Source organism: Petaurus breviceps, unplaced genomic scaffold, assembly GCF_028583685.1.
Source record: "Petaurus breviceps papuanus isolate PSGF00001 unplaced genomic scaffold, PetGlider_PUasm1.0 99, whole genome shotgun sequence".
Taxonomy (NCBI): domain Eukaryota; kingdom Metazoa; phylum Chordata; class Mammalia; order Diprotodontia; family Petauridae; genus Petaurus; species Petaurus breviceps.
In genome coordinates this window covers 14,057,803-14,075,974 of record NW_027187465.1, presented here as the reverse complement: position 1 = coordinate 14,075,974, position 18,172 = coordinate 14,057,803, and the positions used below count along the sequence as shown (strand labels likewise).

Here is an 18,172-nt window from a genome sequence, read left to right as displayed (position 1 = left end):
TGCCCAGAGTTAAAATTTCAAGGTATGGCTTCATGGTTTGTGTTTAAAGTGAATCCACAGATCAGATACACTCATGTTCAAATGTAGGTACAAAGACTAATTCCAAAAACAAATATAAAGTCATTTTCAGATTAACCATTATTTGGACTTATTATCTTTTTGCTGTACTTCACTGGTGGGGATCCACTGAGATTTGATTCATGCTAAGAACAACTTACTTTAATCACATCAACGTGTTGATTGGTAAACACATACCAAAGTCCATTTTCTCTCTCCCCACCCCCAGTTTTACTTTTGAAGGAGTTACTGAGTTAGCCGGATAATGTTTTCTAGGTAGCATGGTGGATAGTGCTGGGTCTGGAGTCAGGAAGACCTAAGTTCAAAACCTGTCTCAGAGATCTGCTCAGCTGTGTGATTTTGAGAAAGTCATTTCACCTTCTTCAGCCTTAGTTTCCTCATCTGTAAAATGGGGAATAATAATAGCAACTATCTTTTAGGGTTGTTAAAAGGGCAAAATGAAATCTTTCTAAAGCACTTTACAAATTTTAAGGTACTATATGAGGGCTACTAATTTTTTTTTCCCCTCCTGGGGGCTGTCCTAGGTGGCTTGGGGTTTTAATTCTTCACTGCCACAGTGGAAGATGGGGAAATTTCAGGGTATGGTCTTTTGGGTGCCTAAAGAATATTTAATCTAAAATGGTGTTATGCCTAAGGCAAGGAAGACTGAAGCCTATGTTCCTCAAGAGGATCTCTTCATTTTTTGCAGGAGCAGGGCATGCTAACAGCAAAGAGCTCAGTGCAATGAGGACAAGGACCAGGCCTCCTGGAGAGCTGGAGAAAATGTTGGAGTAAGCCATTCTAGAAGCATCTAGGTTACTGCAGTGATCCCTCTGTTTTAGCCATATCCTGCTACTGGGCTGTAAAAATTCTGTAAATTCCTACTAGAAGGTGAGCTCCCTGAGGGCAGGGACTGTTTTGGCATTTATTTGTATCCAGAATATTTAGTACAGTGTCTAGTACATAGTTTTGTTATTGTTTGGTCATTTCAGTTGTATCTGATTCTTTGTGACCCCATTTTGGAGTTTTCTTGGCAAAGATACTGGAGTGGTTTGTCATTTCTTTTTCCAGCTCATTTTACAACTGAGGCAAACAGGGTTAAGTGACTTATCCAAGGTTACACAGCTAGGAAGGTTCTGAAGCTAGACTTGAACTCATGAAGATGCGTCTTCCTGATTCCAAGCTCAGGGGTCTATCCATCATGGCGCCACCTAGCTGCCAGCTCACAGTAGGCACCTTAATAAATGCTTGCTGAAATAACTGGTTATTCACTTTAGCACCTCTCAAGTTTGTCTCTTTCCCTCCAGTCTGCCTTTCCTGGACTTTCCCCGGCAGACATTAGACAGGGGCAGATCAAATAAAACTTTTCTTTCTCTGTACTTTTGATCGGAATGCAATAGAATTAAATTCATAATAAAAGTGTGATCTCTTGGCTCCAACCATTATAATAAGCTTGGGTAGTAAGGCCTAGAGGTCCAGGCTGTTTTCTCCCTGCCCTATCCCCCCAATACTTTGGACCATGTAGGGTCTTAGGTCACTTGCCTCCTTTATTTTTTCCTTGCAAAGCTTATACTGCTTCTTCTGACTTTCTAAGAAAGTTGTCAAGTCTTTCTTTTGCTGAGCCAAGATCTGTTGCTGGAACTTCCTTTCATCTGCTGCAGCCGCCTTTGCCTACAGAAAAAATCAAAACCCAAAAAACCCCACTAAGTTATTCAAGTAGAATCCAAGACAAACACGCCTCCAACTCAACATTTGCTTGTCTCTTTCCAAAGTGACACAGAAAAAAACCTGGTCTGCCCCCCTTGAATCATGAGGTGTCCTACTGCAAAGCCATTTAGGGCCAATGATTAAAGACATCAATAGAAAAACGTCCAGAATGAATCTTCCTATTTCTGAACGAGGACAGAAATGTCAGATTTAATCAAAACTTGACTTTTAAAAGACAGCATTCTGATTATAGGAAGATTTATGCAAGCCAGTTATATATAAACAAGTGTCTATGGTACACCACCTACAAATTTACAACATATGGGGGTGGAGGAAGGGAGAAAGAAACTGAAACTCTAGGGTGGGGTTATTAAAATGATGGACCATTTCAATGACTTTTTTTTCTTCTAAGAATCAAGTTTTGCCAGGATACAAGCAGACTGTAACTTAGGAATAGATTATTTTCCAAAAATTCATTGGTAAGTTTGGAATTCCCAAATCATTATCCCAGAGAAATAATGCTGGAAAGAATTCTGAGGCTAGCCCATAAAAATCTATGTGACCTATAATGGACCAGAGGTACAAAAGTGCTATGCCAGGCATCATTTTTCTATAGGAAGCCAGGTTCAGAATTGGAATTTGGGATTCTAAGTATGTATCTTTCTGAGTCCCCTAGAGACCAGGCCTCTCTATCCCTCCTATACCTATAACCTTGTAATCAAGTCATTGGCAGCAGCTCTCACAGACTGGGATAAGGGTTCCATTAGAGTTGGGGAGGATAGGACCAGTGATGGAAACAGGGATTCTAGTAAGGGATGTTAAGGCTTCCTCCCCCTCCTATATCCCTCCCTCCAGTCCATCACCACAAGTATACATGGAACATGGGAAGGGGTTGGCCCCTGACAGAAGTATAGCTCTGTAGGGAAAGACAAAGGCACATACAAGGAAGAGTGGTGGATTTCTGGGTACCCAAGAATTGCTTTTTTTATTTTGGAGGGGGAGGGTAGAGCAATTGGGGTTAAGTGACTTGCCCAAGATCACACGGCTAGTTTTTTTTTTTTTTGGGTGTGTGTGTCAAGTGTCTGAGGCCGGATCCGAACCCAGGTTCTCCTGACTTCAGGGCTGGTGCTCTACTCACTGTGCCACCTAGCCGCCCCTAGGGTACCTAAGAATTCAAGTAAGATTTAGCTCTATTTCAAAGGACAGTCCAGACCAAGGACATCCTGGATATTTTATAGTAATTGAGGAAATGGGCTGTGGATCAGGAAAGAGCCTTTTGAAGGAAGAAATGACAGGAAGGGAAGTGTGAATATGGGGATGCTGGTCGTGAAGTCAGCCCCGTGGCTGAGGGAGTGATAACCCTGGGGAGGGTGGGAGGAGCAACCAGGGGTGTTACCTTCCTCATTTCCCAGACCATCACCAGTGCTGACTCTAAAGACCCCACCTTGGACCTACCTGGGTGTGAAAGTCAGAAGTAGGAGTTGAGGGCCCAAGAAATAGTCTCAGGGAATAGAGGACCCAGTGGGGTAGGGGAAGAGAGAAGGGAAAGAGAAGAGGAGGGGGAGGAAATCCCAAGTACTGGGGAGTAAAGACCACCCAACTTCTATGAGATGTTTAAGTCATGCATGTGAAAACTGGGTCCTGTGGGCAATGCTTACACCTTGAGGATTGCCTTGCAAATCATCCTTAGCAAAATAAGGGAGTTGTGTAGCTAGGGTTTAGTTTTTTTTCCCTAAGCTCCTGTTGCAATAAAGGTTAAACAAATAAATATGCCTTAACATCATGCCTTGAAGACCTCAGTGCTCAGGAGTCATTGGGGAAACAAGGTGAGAGACTCAGGCTCCAGCCTGGGAAAGTTCCAGTCGAGCCATCCGAAGGCTACCTCGAAAGCCAGAGCATGGTCATGGCGGTACCTGTGAGCATGTGCATGTGCTTGGCGGCCAATGATCTGGGCTAAGCAGTGGCCGGCTGCCGGCCCCAGGTCCGGGCCCTCTGGGCGGCCCCCTCACTGACCTCCAGGCCCTCTGGGAGCCCCCCTCACTGACCTCCTTCTCGATGATGGCCACTTGCTTCTTGGCCAGCTTCTCCAGCTCGATGGACGCATTGTTGGCATGCGTCTCCACCTCCTTCTGCAGCTTGAGGCGGTGCTCGTCCATCTCAGCCTTCAGCTTGTTCTCCAGGGCAATCAGCTGCTTCTGGTGCTGGCGCCGCATCCGCTTATATCCTGACATCTGTTCCCGCAACTCGTTCTCCTGCTCATGCTCATGGATCTGCCGTGTAACCTAGATTTGTGGAAGGGGCAAAAGCCAGGTGAGGACAAGAGAGTTGGTAGCATCATGGAGGTGGAGGGGACCTCTAAGGCCAGGAATTCAAGCCCTGTCATCTTACAGGTAAGGAAACTGAGGCCCAGGCAGGGGAAATCACTTGTCCAAAGTCATGGGATCACAGACTTAGAGGTTGAAATGTCACCAGAGGCCATCTCAACCAACACCCTCATCTTACACATGAGGAAACTGAAGCCTGAAGCCTGGGGAGGTCAGACAGCTTGGGCAACGGCCCAGCTCAAAAGCATCTGAGGCAGCATCAGAACCCAGTTCTTCCTGGTTCAAGCCTGGCACTCTGTGTTAAGCTAAGATTCAGGGCCATGACTGTGGGAAACAATGGGATAGATATCCTTGCACAGTCTTAAGGAGAAGAGCTAATAAATAGGTCTGAGCCTTCAGGCACAGTTTTAAGTGGGCTGTCCCCCAGAACAGTCATGGGAACCACAGAACCCTTTTTCTAAAGAATACAAATCTAGGAGTTAGAAGAAACTTCAAGGGTAATTTAGGCCATCCCATATCTGGACAAACGTCTCTGTAAAATATTCCCAACACTCTGCCTTTACTGGAAGAGCTCCAGTAAATGGGAACCTACTCCCTCCCAAGGCACCGCCCCATTGTGTCTCTGAGCAGCTATTAGTGTGAGGATTTGTTTCCCCCTACATTTAGCTAAAAAATGGTACCTTGGCAATTTCTACCCATTGCTTCTCTGGAGACAAACAGAATAAGTCTGATCCGTCTTCTGTGCAACAGCCCCTGCCTAGTGCTTTCAACTGATTCTTAGATGGCATGGTCCTCCAGTTCTCCTGCCATCCTAGTCACCACCTCCCCCAACCTGGGATCTCAACTGGTCAACATCCTTCCTGAAATGTGGTGCCCAGAATGGAAGGCAGTCCTCATGCCATGGGATCTGGCCAGTGCACAGGAGGCAGGCACTACTGCTCCCAAACACTAGTTTATTCTTCATGTTGGGGGATGTGACTTCCTCTTAATGTGAATTTAGAACACACATGCACACAAACTCACACAGCAGAGATACACTAAAAAGAAAAACAAAAACTCACTTACAGGGGCCTGACAGCTTTCCCTTTTACGCCACCTGCTCCATTAGGAAAACAGATGAGACATAATTAAGGTAATGAATGTATCCATGAAAGCTCCAAAGAGAAGGCTGTTTTATAGGACTTTCTGATATGGCTTTAAAATAAAATCCTACACTTAACAAACACCAAATAAAACAAGCATTTCCATATATAAAGTTGAATGCAAAAATGGGATTGTGCACAAGACAACAGATCTCTATTGTATGTTGCTTATTTTTACTTGTAAGTAGCACTGAACTTTTTCCTTTCTAAGCTGTCCTGATTGTCTGTGCTCCCTTCTGGTCTTTAGGGTTCTCTTTAGATATAGACTTGTCCCCTAAACTCCATAGTTGTGGATCTTAGTTTTCTTCTTTCTGCCTCTCTTTTCTGATTCCTAGATCTTCATTCAAGACTCTTTCAGGGGTGGAGAATCTGTGGCCTCGAGGCCACATGTGGCCCTCTAGGTGCTCAAGTATAACCCTTTCACTGTCGCACTTGAGAACCTAGATGGCCATATGTGACTTCAAGGCCACATGTTCCCCACCTCTGCTCTTGGCCTTTTGACTGTTTTCTTAATATTCCCAATCATTCCCACTTTTATTTTCTCTTGCCCATTTTACTCATAAATATAAATGACTGAACTTCACTTGAAAGAAAGAACCTCAGTAAGCAGATGACTGATCTTCCTGAGTTCTAATCCAGCCTCAGACACTTGCTAGTTGGGTGACCCTGTGCAAGTCACTTCACCCTGTTTGCATCAGTTTCCTCATCTGTAAAATGAGCTGGGTAAGGAAATGGCAAACCACTCTGCCAAGAAAACCCCAAATAGGGTCAGGAAGAGTTGGACATGCCTGAAATGATTCATCATCAACATCAGCACTGCAGAGTGGATAGACAGACAGCCGGACTGAACCAGGAGGACTTGGGTTCATGTCCCACCTTTGCCACATGCTGTCTGTGGGACCCTGAGTGAGTCACTTAACATCTTAGTGTCTTGGGCAACCCTCTACAATTGGCAACAAGATTCAGAGCAGGTGCTTACATGCAGTGGTGAAGGGGGTTTCCATGCCTGGGAGTATCCTATACTAATGAAGCCAATCTCTACTGTTCTCTTTGATGGTTTTAATAACACGGACACAGTACTTCTGTTTCTGGGCTTTGGGATTTTTCTTTTTGCTTTATTTAAATCATCTAAACCTTTCCAAATTACATTGCTGATATTTTTCAGCAGTGTCACAGCATCTCACTAGACTGATTTATTTGTTGGGTATTTTTCAGTCTGGACCTGTGATTTACACAGAGTTGGGAAGTTCCTAATCTGGAGTCTCTCTCCATGCATGCAAGTACACAACTGGGCTGTAAGTTCCAGGCTTATAGAGTTGCTTGGCAGGGTGGGGTGGTGGTGGTCATGGAGCCTTTGAGTAACTTCCCAGGTTTACCAGCCTATTAAGTATGTGAGGAAGTACCAGGTCCATGGTCTTCCTCACTCATAGGCCAGATGTCCATCCATCATCCCAGACAGCCTTTCACTGATAGGCTGTTCATTCATTCACCAACCATTGGGAACAGAGTTCGTTTCCATTTTTTTGACAGTTACAAATAATACTGCTATCCATATTTTTGAGCAGATATCTCCTAAGACACACTTCTCGTGTTATGGTACATAGCATCATGGATTTGGGGTCAGGAAAACCTGAGTTCAAATCCTTCCTTAGGCACTTACTAAGCAAGTTGCTTAGCGTCTGCCTGCCTCTGTTTCCTCATCTGTAAAATGGGGATAATAAATAAATAATATAATAATCCAACCTCCCAAAGTGGTTGTAAGGAGAAAAATGAGCTAATATTTGTAAAGCACTTTGCAAATCTTGAAGTGTTCTATGAATGCTATTAATATTAATTATTATTCTAATATTCCCAATAATGAGATCTCTCAGTCATGTTAGGAAAGTCAAGCATGACTATGCAAAGCCTTCTCATACTGTTTTCTGCACATCACACCAACCCCCTCCCCTCTCTTCATCCTCCCACCCCCCCACCCCACAGCATGTCTCTCCTGGCCACGTCCTCTCCCTTTTTTTCAGGTGGATAGGTCAAAGTGCTTTCAGATACAAAGAGCACCTCGTTTCCCTGCTTCCTTTAGAAGGTGTCCCTGTGTGCTAGACTGAGGCCTTTGGAACAAAGGCATACTCTTCTGTAACTGGAGAGTATTATCAAAGTACTCAGTTAAACATTGGCCGATCTTTGACAACTTTCCAGCTGAAACTCACTCTAGGGTTCGTGCTCATTTCTCTGGCCTAAGTAGACACAACCCTCTTTAAAGTGTGGAGAACGAGAGCGGAACAGATGAAGAATTAAAAATGGAAGATGCCCTTGGAAGTGCTGCTCATTTATTTGAAAGGGGAGCATCTCCAGAAAAACTGTCCATTGACTAGCAAACAAAAGAAAGTAGAGAATCTATTTATAGTCCACAGATAAATGACTTTAAAAACTGGGGCCACTGCCGGGTGGAGGGTGTGAGAAGGGATAAGGTCAGGATTATATGTATAAGTTTCACTTTCTTGGGAATACAAAAGCCTTCACTTTATTTAAACTCACCCCTTTCAAAAATAATCCAATCTACGGAAGTGAAACTACCCATCTCTCCTGAATCTACCTGTCTCTTGGATAGTGATGGCAATGCAAAGTGGATGTCCTCAGACAGTGACTGTCAGGAGATGCAGTTTTCAGAGACAGTTTCTTTCCTTTTCTTAACATTGTTGGAGACAGCTGCATGGCCCAGTGGAAAGAGTAATGGGTGGGCCTGGGGTCAGGAAGACTTCAGCTGAAATCCAGCCTCAGACACTTACCAGATGTGTGACCCTGGGCAAGTCACTTAACCTCAGTTTTCCTCATTTTGCTCATCTTGTAAAATGGGGTTAATAGTAGCAGTTACCTCCCAGGGTTGTTGTGGTGAATCAAATGAGAAAAATAAGTGTAAGGCACTTACCACACAGTACCTGGAACATAGTAAGTGCTATATAAATATTAGCTACTATCATTAATATTATAACTAAAATCCAGCTTTAAATACTTAGAACAGGGGTGGGGAACCTGTGGCCTCTTACTAGCTGTGTGCTGTGGCCCTGATAGAAGCTGTGTAACCTCAGGCAATTTACTTAACCTTGGTTTTCCTCAGTTTCCTCATCTATGAAATGGGGATTATAATAGTACCTAGGTGGTTGGGAGAATCAAATGAGGTAATAATTGTAAAAAAAGAAATGAAAACAAATGCTTAGCTAAGTGTCTGGCACACAGTAAGTGCCATATAAATGCTTATTCCTTTCCCTTCCTTCGTTCTCTCCGTTCTGGCTTCTCTTGCCAACGTGTCTTGGCCAACTCTGAAGCTAATGTTACTTTCAGAAATGGGAAGGTCAACAGGTAGCTGATCCACCAATTAGCCCTGTTTGAAGCAGCTGCTTCCCCAGACAGCCTGTCCTGAAGGGGCTGGGCAGAGTTCCTCCCAGACAGTGTTCTAGGTGACAGCTGGTTGGCGTCACTATGGACCAGACCCCACATGATGGAAACACATTCAGACACCAAGGAAGCTCAGCAAGGTTTCCCCACCCAGATGGATGGGGGTGTGTGGGGGGGTGGTTCTTAGTCTGAGGTCCATGAAGATATTTCAGGAGGTCTGATCATTGTATTTTAATATATCTGTATTTTATTTATTTAATATGAATTTATTATGATTGTTAATTCACTATATTGTATTTTAATATAACTTGTTTCCTTTGTAAATCTATTTCTTCGATATAGTTAAAAACATGATTTTAAGAAGTGGGTCTACAGGCTTAAGCAGATTGACTGCTCAGGGGGTCCAGGACCACAGAAAAGGTGAAGAAGGGAAATGAATTCTGGCAAGACTTCCAAATGTGCAATAGCTAACTCTTACAGCACCTAATACAGGGATGCCAAGTTTTAGAACTTAAAGTCAGAAGTTTCAAATAATGAATCTTGGTTGGCATATAGCCAAAAAAATGAATCATGGTGGAAACATAGCTAACTAACATTCCTTTGAATCCTAGCTGGAAAAATGCATGTGTGAGTAAGGGACAGTATGGAAGGTACTCCTGAAATGATTGGGTTGGGGGTTTGGGTGGAATGGCCTTCCATTGGACAAATATACAATAATGTTCAGGTTTGCTTTCCTTCTCACTAGGAGATACTATGACCCATGGAACTCTGGCTCACAAGAGAGTGATAACCAGGTTGAGGTAATCAAGGCTTTGCCCCCAGCATGGCCATGTTTTGAGGGTGCTGAACTGGCCTCTCAGGTGTTGGAGGAGCAGCCCAGGGCCCTTGGTCTGCTGGCAAGGGTGACTGGGAAAGCATAGTTGGGTGACCAACATTCCAGCCTCTTCCCTTTCACCAGGATGAGGGAAAGTCAAAGAGAGGCATCTCATCTTCACTTTGCCCACTTTACCATAACACTATGGGAACCTTCTGTCCAAGCTGAGGGCATTAAGGGTAGAGATGAGGACGGCATCAACTGGTTTGTAAAGTTCCTAATGGGGACAAGTTGGGAAAGGTTGTGTGTGTGTGTGTGTGTGTGTGTGCGCGTGTGTGTGTAAGAGATGGATTTTACAAGGCTTCTTTGATTATCTAGTACCCTGCTGGTCCAGGTGCTGTCCCACTAACCTCTTCCTAGTGTTAAACCCATGAGATGGTTGGACTAAGCAGGGATCAGAACCCAGGACAAACTAGTGTTTGATAGGAGTAGGGTAGGGTGGGGGTAAGAGGGAGCCTACTAAAATTGGGGCACCCCTTCCATATGCTCCCATTCCCTTTCACCCTGTGGCTGTGCCTCCCCAAGATAGGAGATGGGTGTCCAGATTAGTTAGAGCAGACCTGGGGGGATTGCACGGGGTCTGTTATGGTGCCACCCACTCCTAACAGTGGTTGGGATGAGAACACTTCGTAATGTAATTGCTTAGTCAGGGTCAGGTGGGATCACTACCTTTGATTCTTGGTAGGGGGCTCCTTGTCCATTACTACCGCCTTCCTTGGGCCAGGTCTCACTCACCATTAGCATGAAGAGAGAGAAATGGAGGCTAGAGGACATACCTGCATTTGGATGGGGATGATGCTAGCAGAGGGGAGAGCTGGGTTGGTTGAGGAAGCATGGTTGACATCAGAACTCGCCCCCCCCCCCCCATTCTGAACATAACTAATTAGCGCCTAGTTAGCAAAAACAATTGCACTTTCGAAGCCAAATTCTTAGAATAAGTATCTTCCACTCCTGGTCTACACTTCCACCCCTCAGTTCTCAACCTTCTGCAAACTGACTTCCCACTTGCTATACAAGCAGAACTGCTCCCTGCAAGGTGTTCAGAGGCCTGTTAAAGGATAAATCCACCAGCTTTCTTGACTATTCTGAAGTTTCTGACACTGCTGACCAGTTCCTGCTCCCTGGATACTCTGTCTTCCCTGGGTTTTTGGGACACTACTCTGTCCTGATTCTCCCCTAACCTGTCTGACCATTCCTTCTAACTACTGTTTGCTGAATAATCACTCCTTCTTGCTCCTCCCCCCCCACTCTCCCCCAAACAACGCTCTGCACTGAGGTCTTTTCTCTTCTACAATTCAACTCCTGGTGATCTTATTCAAGTTTATGGGCTCAGTTTTCATTTCTGTACATGGTTCCCACATCGATATATTCAGACCTCATCTTTTCCCTGAGCTTCAGTCCCATATCACAAACTGCCTTCCAGACATCTCCACATGGATGTCCTGTAAACATCTTGGACTCAATTTGTCCAAAATAGAACTCCTATCTTCCATCCCCACTGAAACCCACCCCCTTCTCCCAACTTCCCTATTTCTACAGAGGGGAAGGGGAGGGCAGGGAACACTGCCATGTTTCTAGGCACTCAGGTTCACATTCTTGGCATTTGTCCTCCCTATATGTCCTGCCCTAACCTGAAGTAGTAAATTAATATTCAAGTCTTACTGATGCTACCTTCATAACACCCTATGTCTCCAATAAGGTGTCCACACACCGCCCAGGTTCAGGCACATCTCTCATCTAGATGACTGCAGTAGTTTCCAGTCTCTCCTCTCAACAAACCCATCTTCCACACAGTTACCAAAATATTCATCATCAAGCACAAATCTTAAACCATATCCCTCCTAATCTCAAAAACCTTCAATTGTTCTCCATGGGCCCTAGGGATAAACTATTAAGTCTTCTGTCTGACTTTTAGGATCTTTCACAACCTAACTTCAGTCCCTCTTTCCAGGCTTACTTGACATTACCTCCCTTCATGCCTGCTCTAATCTGGCGAAGCTGGCTCATTTTTTCTTACCCAAACTCAGTATCCAATCTTGCACATCTATGTATTTGCATAGATTTCCCCCATGCCTGAAATGCCCTTCCTCCTCACCCTCACCTCTGCAAATGCTTGACATTCTTCAAGGTTCAGCTCATGTGCCACCTCCCAAGGGAAGCCTCTCTTCATTCTCTTACTTGTTAGGACTCTCCCCCTCCTTAAATTACCATGTATCTACTCAACAGTTCCTAAGTTATATTCCTTCTGTAGAATATAAACTCCTCGAGGGAAGGCACCATTTTTTTTAGCTGTGGAGTTATGGTATCTCCAGTGCCTTGCATATAGTAAGTGTTTAATAAATGCTTGTTGGACTGAATGGAGGAGAGTACTCTTTAAAACTCTACAGAAATGAGATACCATAATAGTAGTTTACTAGACTATGAAAACTACCTGAGTACCACACTGCATAATCATGGATCTGGAACTTTCAGGAACCTCAGAGACCACTGAGGCCAATCTTTTCATTCTACATATAAGGAAACTGAGGGAGGTTAAGTGACTTGACTTACCTTCCCTCCCCCTCCTTCCCCTAATGGAGGGTGTCTTTCCTGCCTCTTACCCTAAGGACACATAGTCCCAGGCATGTCTCTGGTTCAATTTTTATTTACCTTGAAATAAAAAGCTTAAGAAACTACCCCCTGGTCAGTGAATCCCAGATGAACATCAAGCTGTTCATCTCTAACAGCGTATAGAGTCATGCCCACAGTTAAAGCTGACGTGCATGAAGAAAAGTAAATGGCGCCAAAGTGAGGGGAGACTTCAAGAAGGCCTTGGGAATTTAATTAGGAGAAAGTCATTTTTCTTGAACATAGTAATTTTCCCTGAATTTGGAGGGCACATTTGCCACCAAATCATTGTGACAATGAAATAACCAAGACCAGTCCCTGAGAGAGCAGGAGTGTTGGCTGCAGCCTGGCTGCTTTCAGCAAGTGGGGTGGCTGGACAGCTCTCAATAAACATCTTTCTGTGGTGACTTTGGGGTAGTGGATAACATATCAGCAAGGCAGAAGGGAATGATTATTTCCTGTCAGGAAAGAATAGAGGCAAAATCATCACCTAAAGATACCCAAACTGGGGGACAATGGAAGCATGACAATGACTCTGTGAATTGCCTGGTCCAACCACTGCCTTATACAGGAGTTGTCTCTCTGACACCTGTGGTACAAAGGCATTGATGATCCAGCTTTCAATTGGAGGACCCCTGTCCCCCACCACGCCCCAGTGACAGGCAGCTCACTACCTTCCAAGGTATCTTATTTCTTTTACTGATCATGTCACTTCCTTACTCAATAAACTCCTATCATCTATAGAGACAAATATCAAGTCTTCTCTCTGGCATTTAAAGTCCCTCAAAATCTGGCCCCAATTTATTTTTATACATCATTCCTCTTTGTGCAATCCTACAGTGCAGTCAAACTGGACTTATTACTGGTCTTCATACATGGCATTCCAACTTAACCTCTGTTTGCCTCAGTTTCTTCAAGTGTAAAATGGGGATCACAACAGCACTGAACTCACAGGGTTATTGTGAAGAACAAATAAGATAATATTTGTAAAAAGCACTTGGCACAGTGCCTGACACATAGTAGGCACATGAAAATGCTTATTCCATTCCCTTCCCCTTCTCTAATGCCTCCAATTACAGGTATCATCTTTTATCAAATCATCTTACATCAATTTTGTATACACACATTATATATATATATATATACATACACACATACATATGTATATCTACTTACATATACACATATGCATATCTTCTTACACACATACTCTCTTTTCTCTCCTCTATCTGTGTCTCTCTCCTCTGTCTGTCTGTCTGTTTCTGTGTGTCTCTCTCCTTGTTTTTCCTGATAAAACGTGAGCTACTCAAGGGCAGAGACTGTATCTTGGTATCTCCAGTGCCTAGCACAGTGCTTAGTATATAGTAGGCACTAAATGCATGGCTGTGGATTGCTTGATTTGACAGCTTTAGTTGCTAAGGCAGACCTTCTCGACAGGATGCTCAATCTCCTTCTCCACCTAACTCCCGCCCACCCCTCCTAGTTTTGCCCTGTGGATCTGAACCTGCCTAGGTCTTAAGAGCTAAGAAACAAGAGGAAAAATTGCAAGTCTAAAAATGGCAGACATTCATAGCAATGGTGGTTGCCACGGCTTCCATTACAGCAGGGAATGTTTTTCACAAAATGAAGCCTTACAGGATTCCTAGCAGACTTCCCTGAACCCTAATCCCTGTGGCTCACTCTTACAGGAGAGTCATGTCACTGGCCGCCATTTGCTGGGTGATTGGCACAAGACATGTGTGTCAATTACAGGTAAGCCAGAAGCATTCAGAGAGAAAAGAAAAGGGTGGAAGAAAAGGAACTTTCGGGGACAAGTAAGAAAACACTGATGCCTCAATCATTTCCTACCCCACAACAATTCTTGAATAGAACCCACTAATGGGCTATACATCTGGGATTGGACTTGTCAGCTCTGGAGATGCCTTCCAAACCTAGGTCTGTGATTCCACGTAGAACTTCCAGTAGAACTGGAAGGGCCCTAACCCACTCAGCTAATAGATGAGGGAACCGAGGGCCAGAGGGCATGCTACTTACCCAGGGACACCCAGTTCATAAGTATCTGAGGTCTTCTTGGCTTTCAGTCCAGGATCCCATCTAGTAGACTCTGATGTTTCATTTTTACAGCATCCCTAACTCATTCACATAAAACCCTCCATCAAATGCTACCTCTGGGCTTAAGTCAAGTCAACACGAATCTATAGAACACATACTGCGTCCAAGCCACTGTTTGAGCAAAGCTTCAATTCATTCACTCATTCACTCACTCATTCATTCATTCATTCATTCATTCATTCATTCATTCATTCATTCATTCATTCATCCAACAAGCATTTATTAAGCATCTATGTGCCAGGAATTGCACTAGGCTCTGAGGCTTAAAAGACAGAAAAAGAAGCCAGCTCTGTCCTCAAGGGGATTACATTCTATTCAAAATGGATAGGAAATAACTTATTGAAAAAGAATTAGGCAGATGATGGATGATACTGCATATCTTTGGCAGGTAGTTTGGACTTGGAGTTAGGAAGGACTGAGTTCAAATTCAGCCTTAGACACTTACTAGCCACTTGATCCTGGGCATGTCATTCAACTTCCCTCAGCCTCATTTTACTCATCTGTAAAAATGGGATAACAACAGCACCCAGAGTGAGGCTAAATTGAGATAATTTCATAAAGTGCTCTGCAAAGCTTAAAGCACTCTGCCAATGTGAGCTCTTATTCGCATCCTAAGACATCAAATCCAGCCATCCAGATTAAGTCTTTGTGAGAATCAAATTAATGGGTATAAAGCATGGTGCTGCTTAAGTACTTAGAATTAAGGAGGCCCAGGCAGAGTTCATCCAAAGGCTAGGGGTAACTTCTTGTCATAAGACAGTTTTTCACTCTTTGGTTACTGAGGAGGTGGTAGTGGTGGGGAAACATGTGCGGTGTGGACCCTCATGACTTCCAGTTGTGACTGGTGACAGCCAGCTCTGGGAGCCAAGAGAAGGGCTATTTGGAAAATCTGCCTGTGCTAGCCAAGGAGCTAGCACCCTGGAGCCCACTGATCAGCTGCCAGGGCACATGAGAACCATGGGATATGTTTTCATAAGGCTGTGCTTGGAGGAGAGCTGGCCAAGAACAAAGGATCCAACGTGGACTCACCCAAATTCCCTAAGTGTCTTGGAGTGCCCACCTCAGGGAGACACCATTTTCAATCACTTAAAAAGTAGGGCTTAAGGGGCAACTAGGTGGGGCAGTGAATAAAGCACTGGCTCTGGAGTCAGGATGACCTGAGTTCAAATCTGACCTCAGACACTTGACACTTAACTAGCTGTGTGACCTTGGGTGAGTCATTTACTCTCAACTGCCCTGCCCTCCCCGCTCCAAAAAACAGCCAAAAAAAAAATAGACTTTAGGGGCTTGTGGGTGGTGAAGTTAATGCTTCCAATGGGTTTTCTAAGGGGCAACAAGGCAAAGTGCTATCTATGATTGACTTTAAGGCCTGAGAGATCTAGGTTTGAAGCTCTGACACTCCCTGGCCGGCTGACTCCGGTCAGAATGCTTGGGTCCCTCAGCTGGGATCAGAAGGCTTACATTTCCTGTCTCACTGGTCTGTTGTGAGGGAAGCACTCCTACAAGAACCCTGGGAATGCCAACTATGACCAGGACGACTCTTAGCAGCAAAAATGATCCTGACCCAAGATGCAGAGCTGAAGAGGATTGACCTCTGAGGCTATGGGGTCCAGCCCCTTCATTTTACCAGTGTGAAAGCCAACACTCAGGAAAGTTAAGCACCTCGTCAAAGGTCACACAAGCATCAGAGACGGGATGTGAACTTAGCCCTCTGACTCCAAAGCCAGGGCCCTTTCCCTGTGCATTAGCTCATTCATTCATTTGTTCTTCTCCAAGTACTTTTTAAGCCTGTGCTATGGATAAGGCACTGGGCAAAGTTCTGGGGATTTGGAGATAAAGATGAAACATGTCTTGCCTTCAAGCAGCTTACATTTTGGGGGGGGAGGGGATGGAATAACATGTACCCAGATAAATAAATTTAAAAAAACATGTAAAAGCAATACAAGTGACTTCTTGGTAGACAATTTGGGGGATAAAATAAAAAGCTTTGCAAGGGAGGGGAGGCTTGAGCTGAGCCCTGAAGGGAGGCTGCATGCCAGGCATGGGGGGCGGCCTAGGCAAAGGCACATGGAAGTGGAATGTCACATATACTGGGGAGAGCAAGTAGACTGGTTTGTCTAGATAAGGAAGCATCTGAGAGGGAATAATGTGATAGAAATTCAGGCCAGAATTAGACTGCAAAGGGATTTAAAAGACAAAGCAAAGGAGTTGGAATTTTCTCCCAGAGGTCTTTGGGAATCACTGGAGTTTCTGGTTTTAGGGCCTAGTAGGAAGTCAGATTTGAATATGGGTTTTCCTACCACAGAAAAGACTTGCACCTGAAGGCATGGGTTGTTTACTCCTTTGCTATATACCTTCCTATATGGACCATAAGATCTAAGGGTTCTTACTTCTGCACAGATGTTCCATTTTTCAGTGTTGCCAATTCTTTTTAGCAGGCTAGAAAGTTGAATTGGAGGCAGTGGCTAGGACACTGGGCCTGGAGTCAGGAGAACCAGGAAGACCTGAGTTCAAATCTAGCCTTGCTCTGTGACACTGGGCAAGGCACTCAAGCCCTATGTCTTGTGACAGTAGTCAGCCCTAGCTGACAAAAGGTGACCCAATGGAGAAGGAAATGACAAACTACTTCAGTGTCTCTGCCAAGAAAACCCTACAGATAGTATTAGTGTGGTATGGTCCACAAGGTCATGAAGAATCAGACACCACAGAGCAACTGAACAACAAAAGAGGAACTGAAAGTGAATCATGAAAATTATGAGAATAACCAATGCTTTGGGGAGACTTGCTAAAGGCAAGACCTGAGTTCAAGTCCAGTTTCTGGCATATACTGGCTATGGGAACCTTTTGTTCCTCAGATAATTATTTAATACTTTAAGTTAGAGGAGAGTTGCTCATTCATATCATTCACTTCATTTTCACAATGAGGGTCTTCCACACTAATGGAACTGTAGGCCCATATAAAAAAGCCAGTCAATCTTTCTCTCTTAATCTCTATTTCTCTGTCTTCCCTTTCATCTATCATCTATCTATCTATCTATCTATCTATCTATCTATCTATCTATCTATCTATCATCTATCCATCCATCCATCCATCCATCTACCCACCCACCCATCCATCCATCCATCCATCCATCCATCCATCCATCCATCCATCCATCCATCCATCCATCCATCTACCCATCCATCCATCCATCCATCCATCCATCCATCCACCCATCCATCCATCCATCTATCCTATCTATCTATCTCTATATATCTATACATGCACACACAGGGGCAGCTAGGTGGTAATGTGGATAGAATGTCAGGCCTGGAGTCAGGAAGACTCATCTTTCTTAGGTCAAATCTGGCTTCAGACACTTACTAGTTGTACCACAGGCAATTCAATTAACTGTGTTTGCCTTAGTTCCTCATCTGTAAAATAATCTGGAGAAGGAAATGGCAAACTTCTCCAGTATCTCTGTCAAGAAAACCTCATGGACAGTCTTGGCATGTTATGGTACATGGGATCACAAAGAGTCAGCCATTTACAGTTTCCTCATCTGTAAAATACTGATAGTAATAGCTATCTATCTCACAGGCTTATTGTTAAGGATCAAATTCGAAAACGTATGTCAAGTATTTTACAATTCTCAGCTAGGCGGTGCAGTAGATAGAGTACCAGACCTGAAGTCACGAAGACTCCTCTTCTTGAGTTCAAATCTGACCTCAGACACTTCCTAGCTGTGTGACCCTGCACGAGTCACTTAAACCTGTTGGCCTCAGTTTCCTCATCTGTACAATGAGTTAGAGAAGGAAATGTTAAACCATTTCAGTATCTTTGCCAAGAAAACCCAAATGGGGTCACAAAGAGTTGGACACAATTGAAGTGACTGAACAACAATGGTATGTGCCCAAATATACATGAGTGAATGTGTGTATACATAAATATATTTATATACATATACACACAAACATAT

The 18,172-nt window shown here is 44.0% G+C and overlaps 1 protein-coding gene across 3 annotated transcripts in view; it reads right to left on the bottom strand.

Moving 5' to 3' along the window:
• The window catches only part of TAOK3 (TAO kinase 3), a 243,206-nt gene that overhangs the window by 33,921 nt on the left and 191,113 nt on the right, over positions 1 to 18,172 (bottom strand). For all 3 annotated transcript variants that reach the window (XM_069081656.1, XM_069081657.1, XM_069081658.1), the window contains 2 exons: positions 3,810 to 4,046; positions 1,600 to 1,728 (listed from right to left, as the gene is read on the bottom strand). In XM_069081656.1, the coding sequence (XP_068937757.1) occupies positions 1,600 to 1,728; positions 3,810 to 4,046 (366 nt within the window). The remainder of the gene's footprint in view (positions 1 to 1,599; positions 1,729 to 3,809; positions 4,047 to 18,172) is intronic.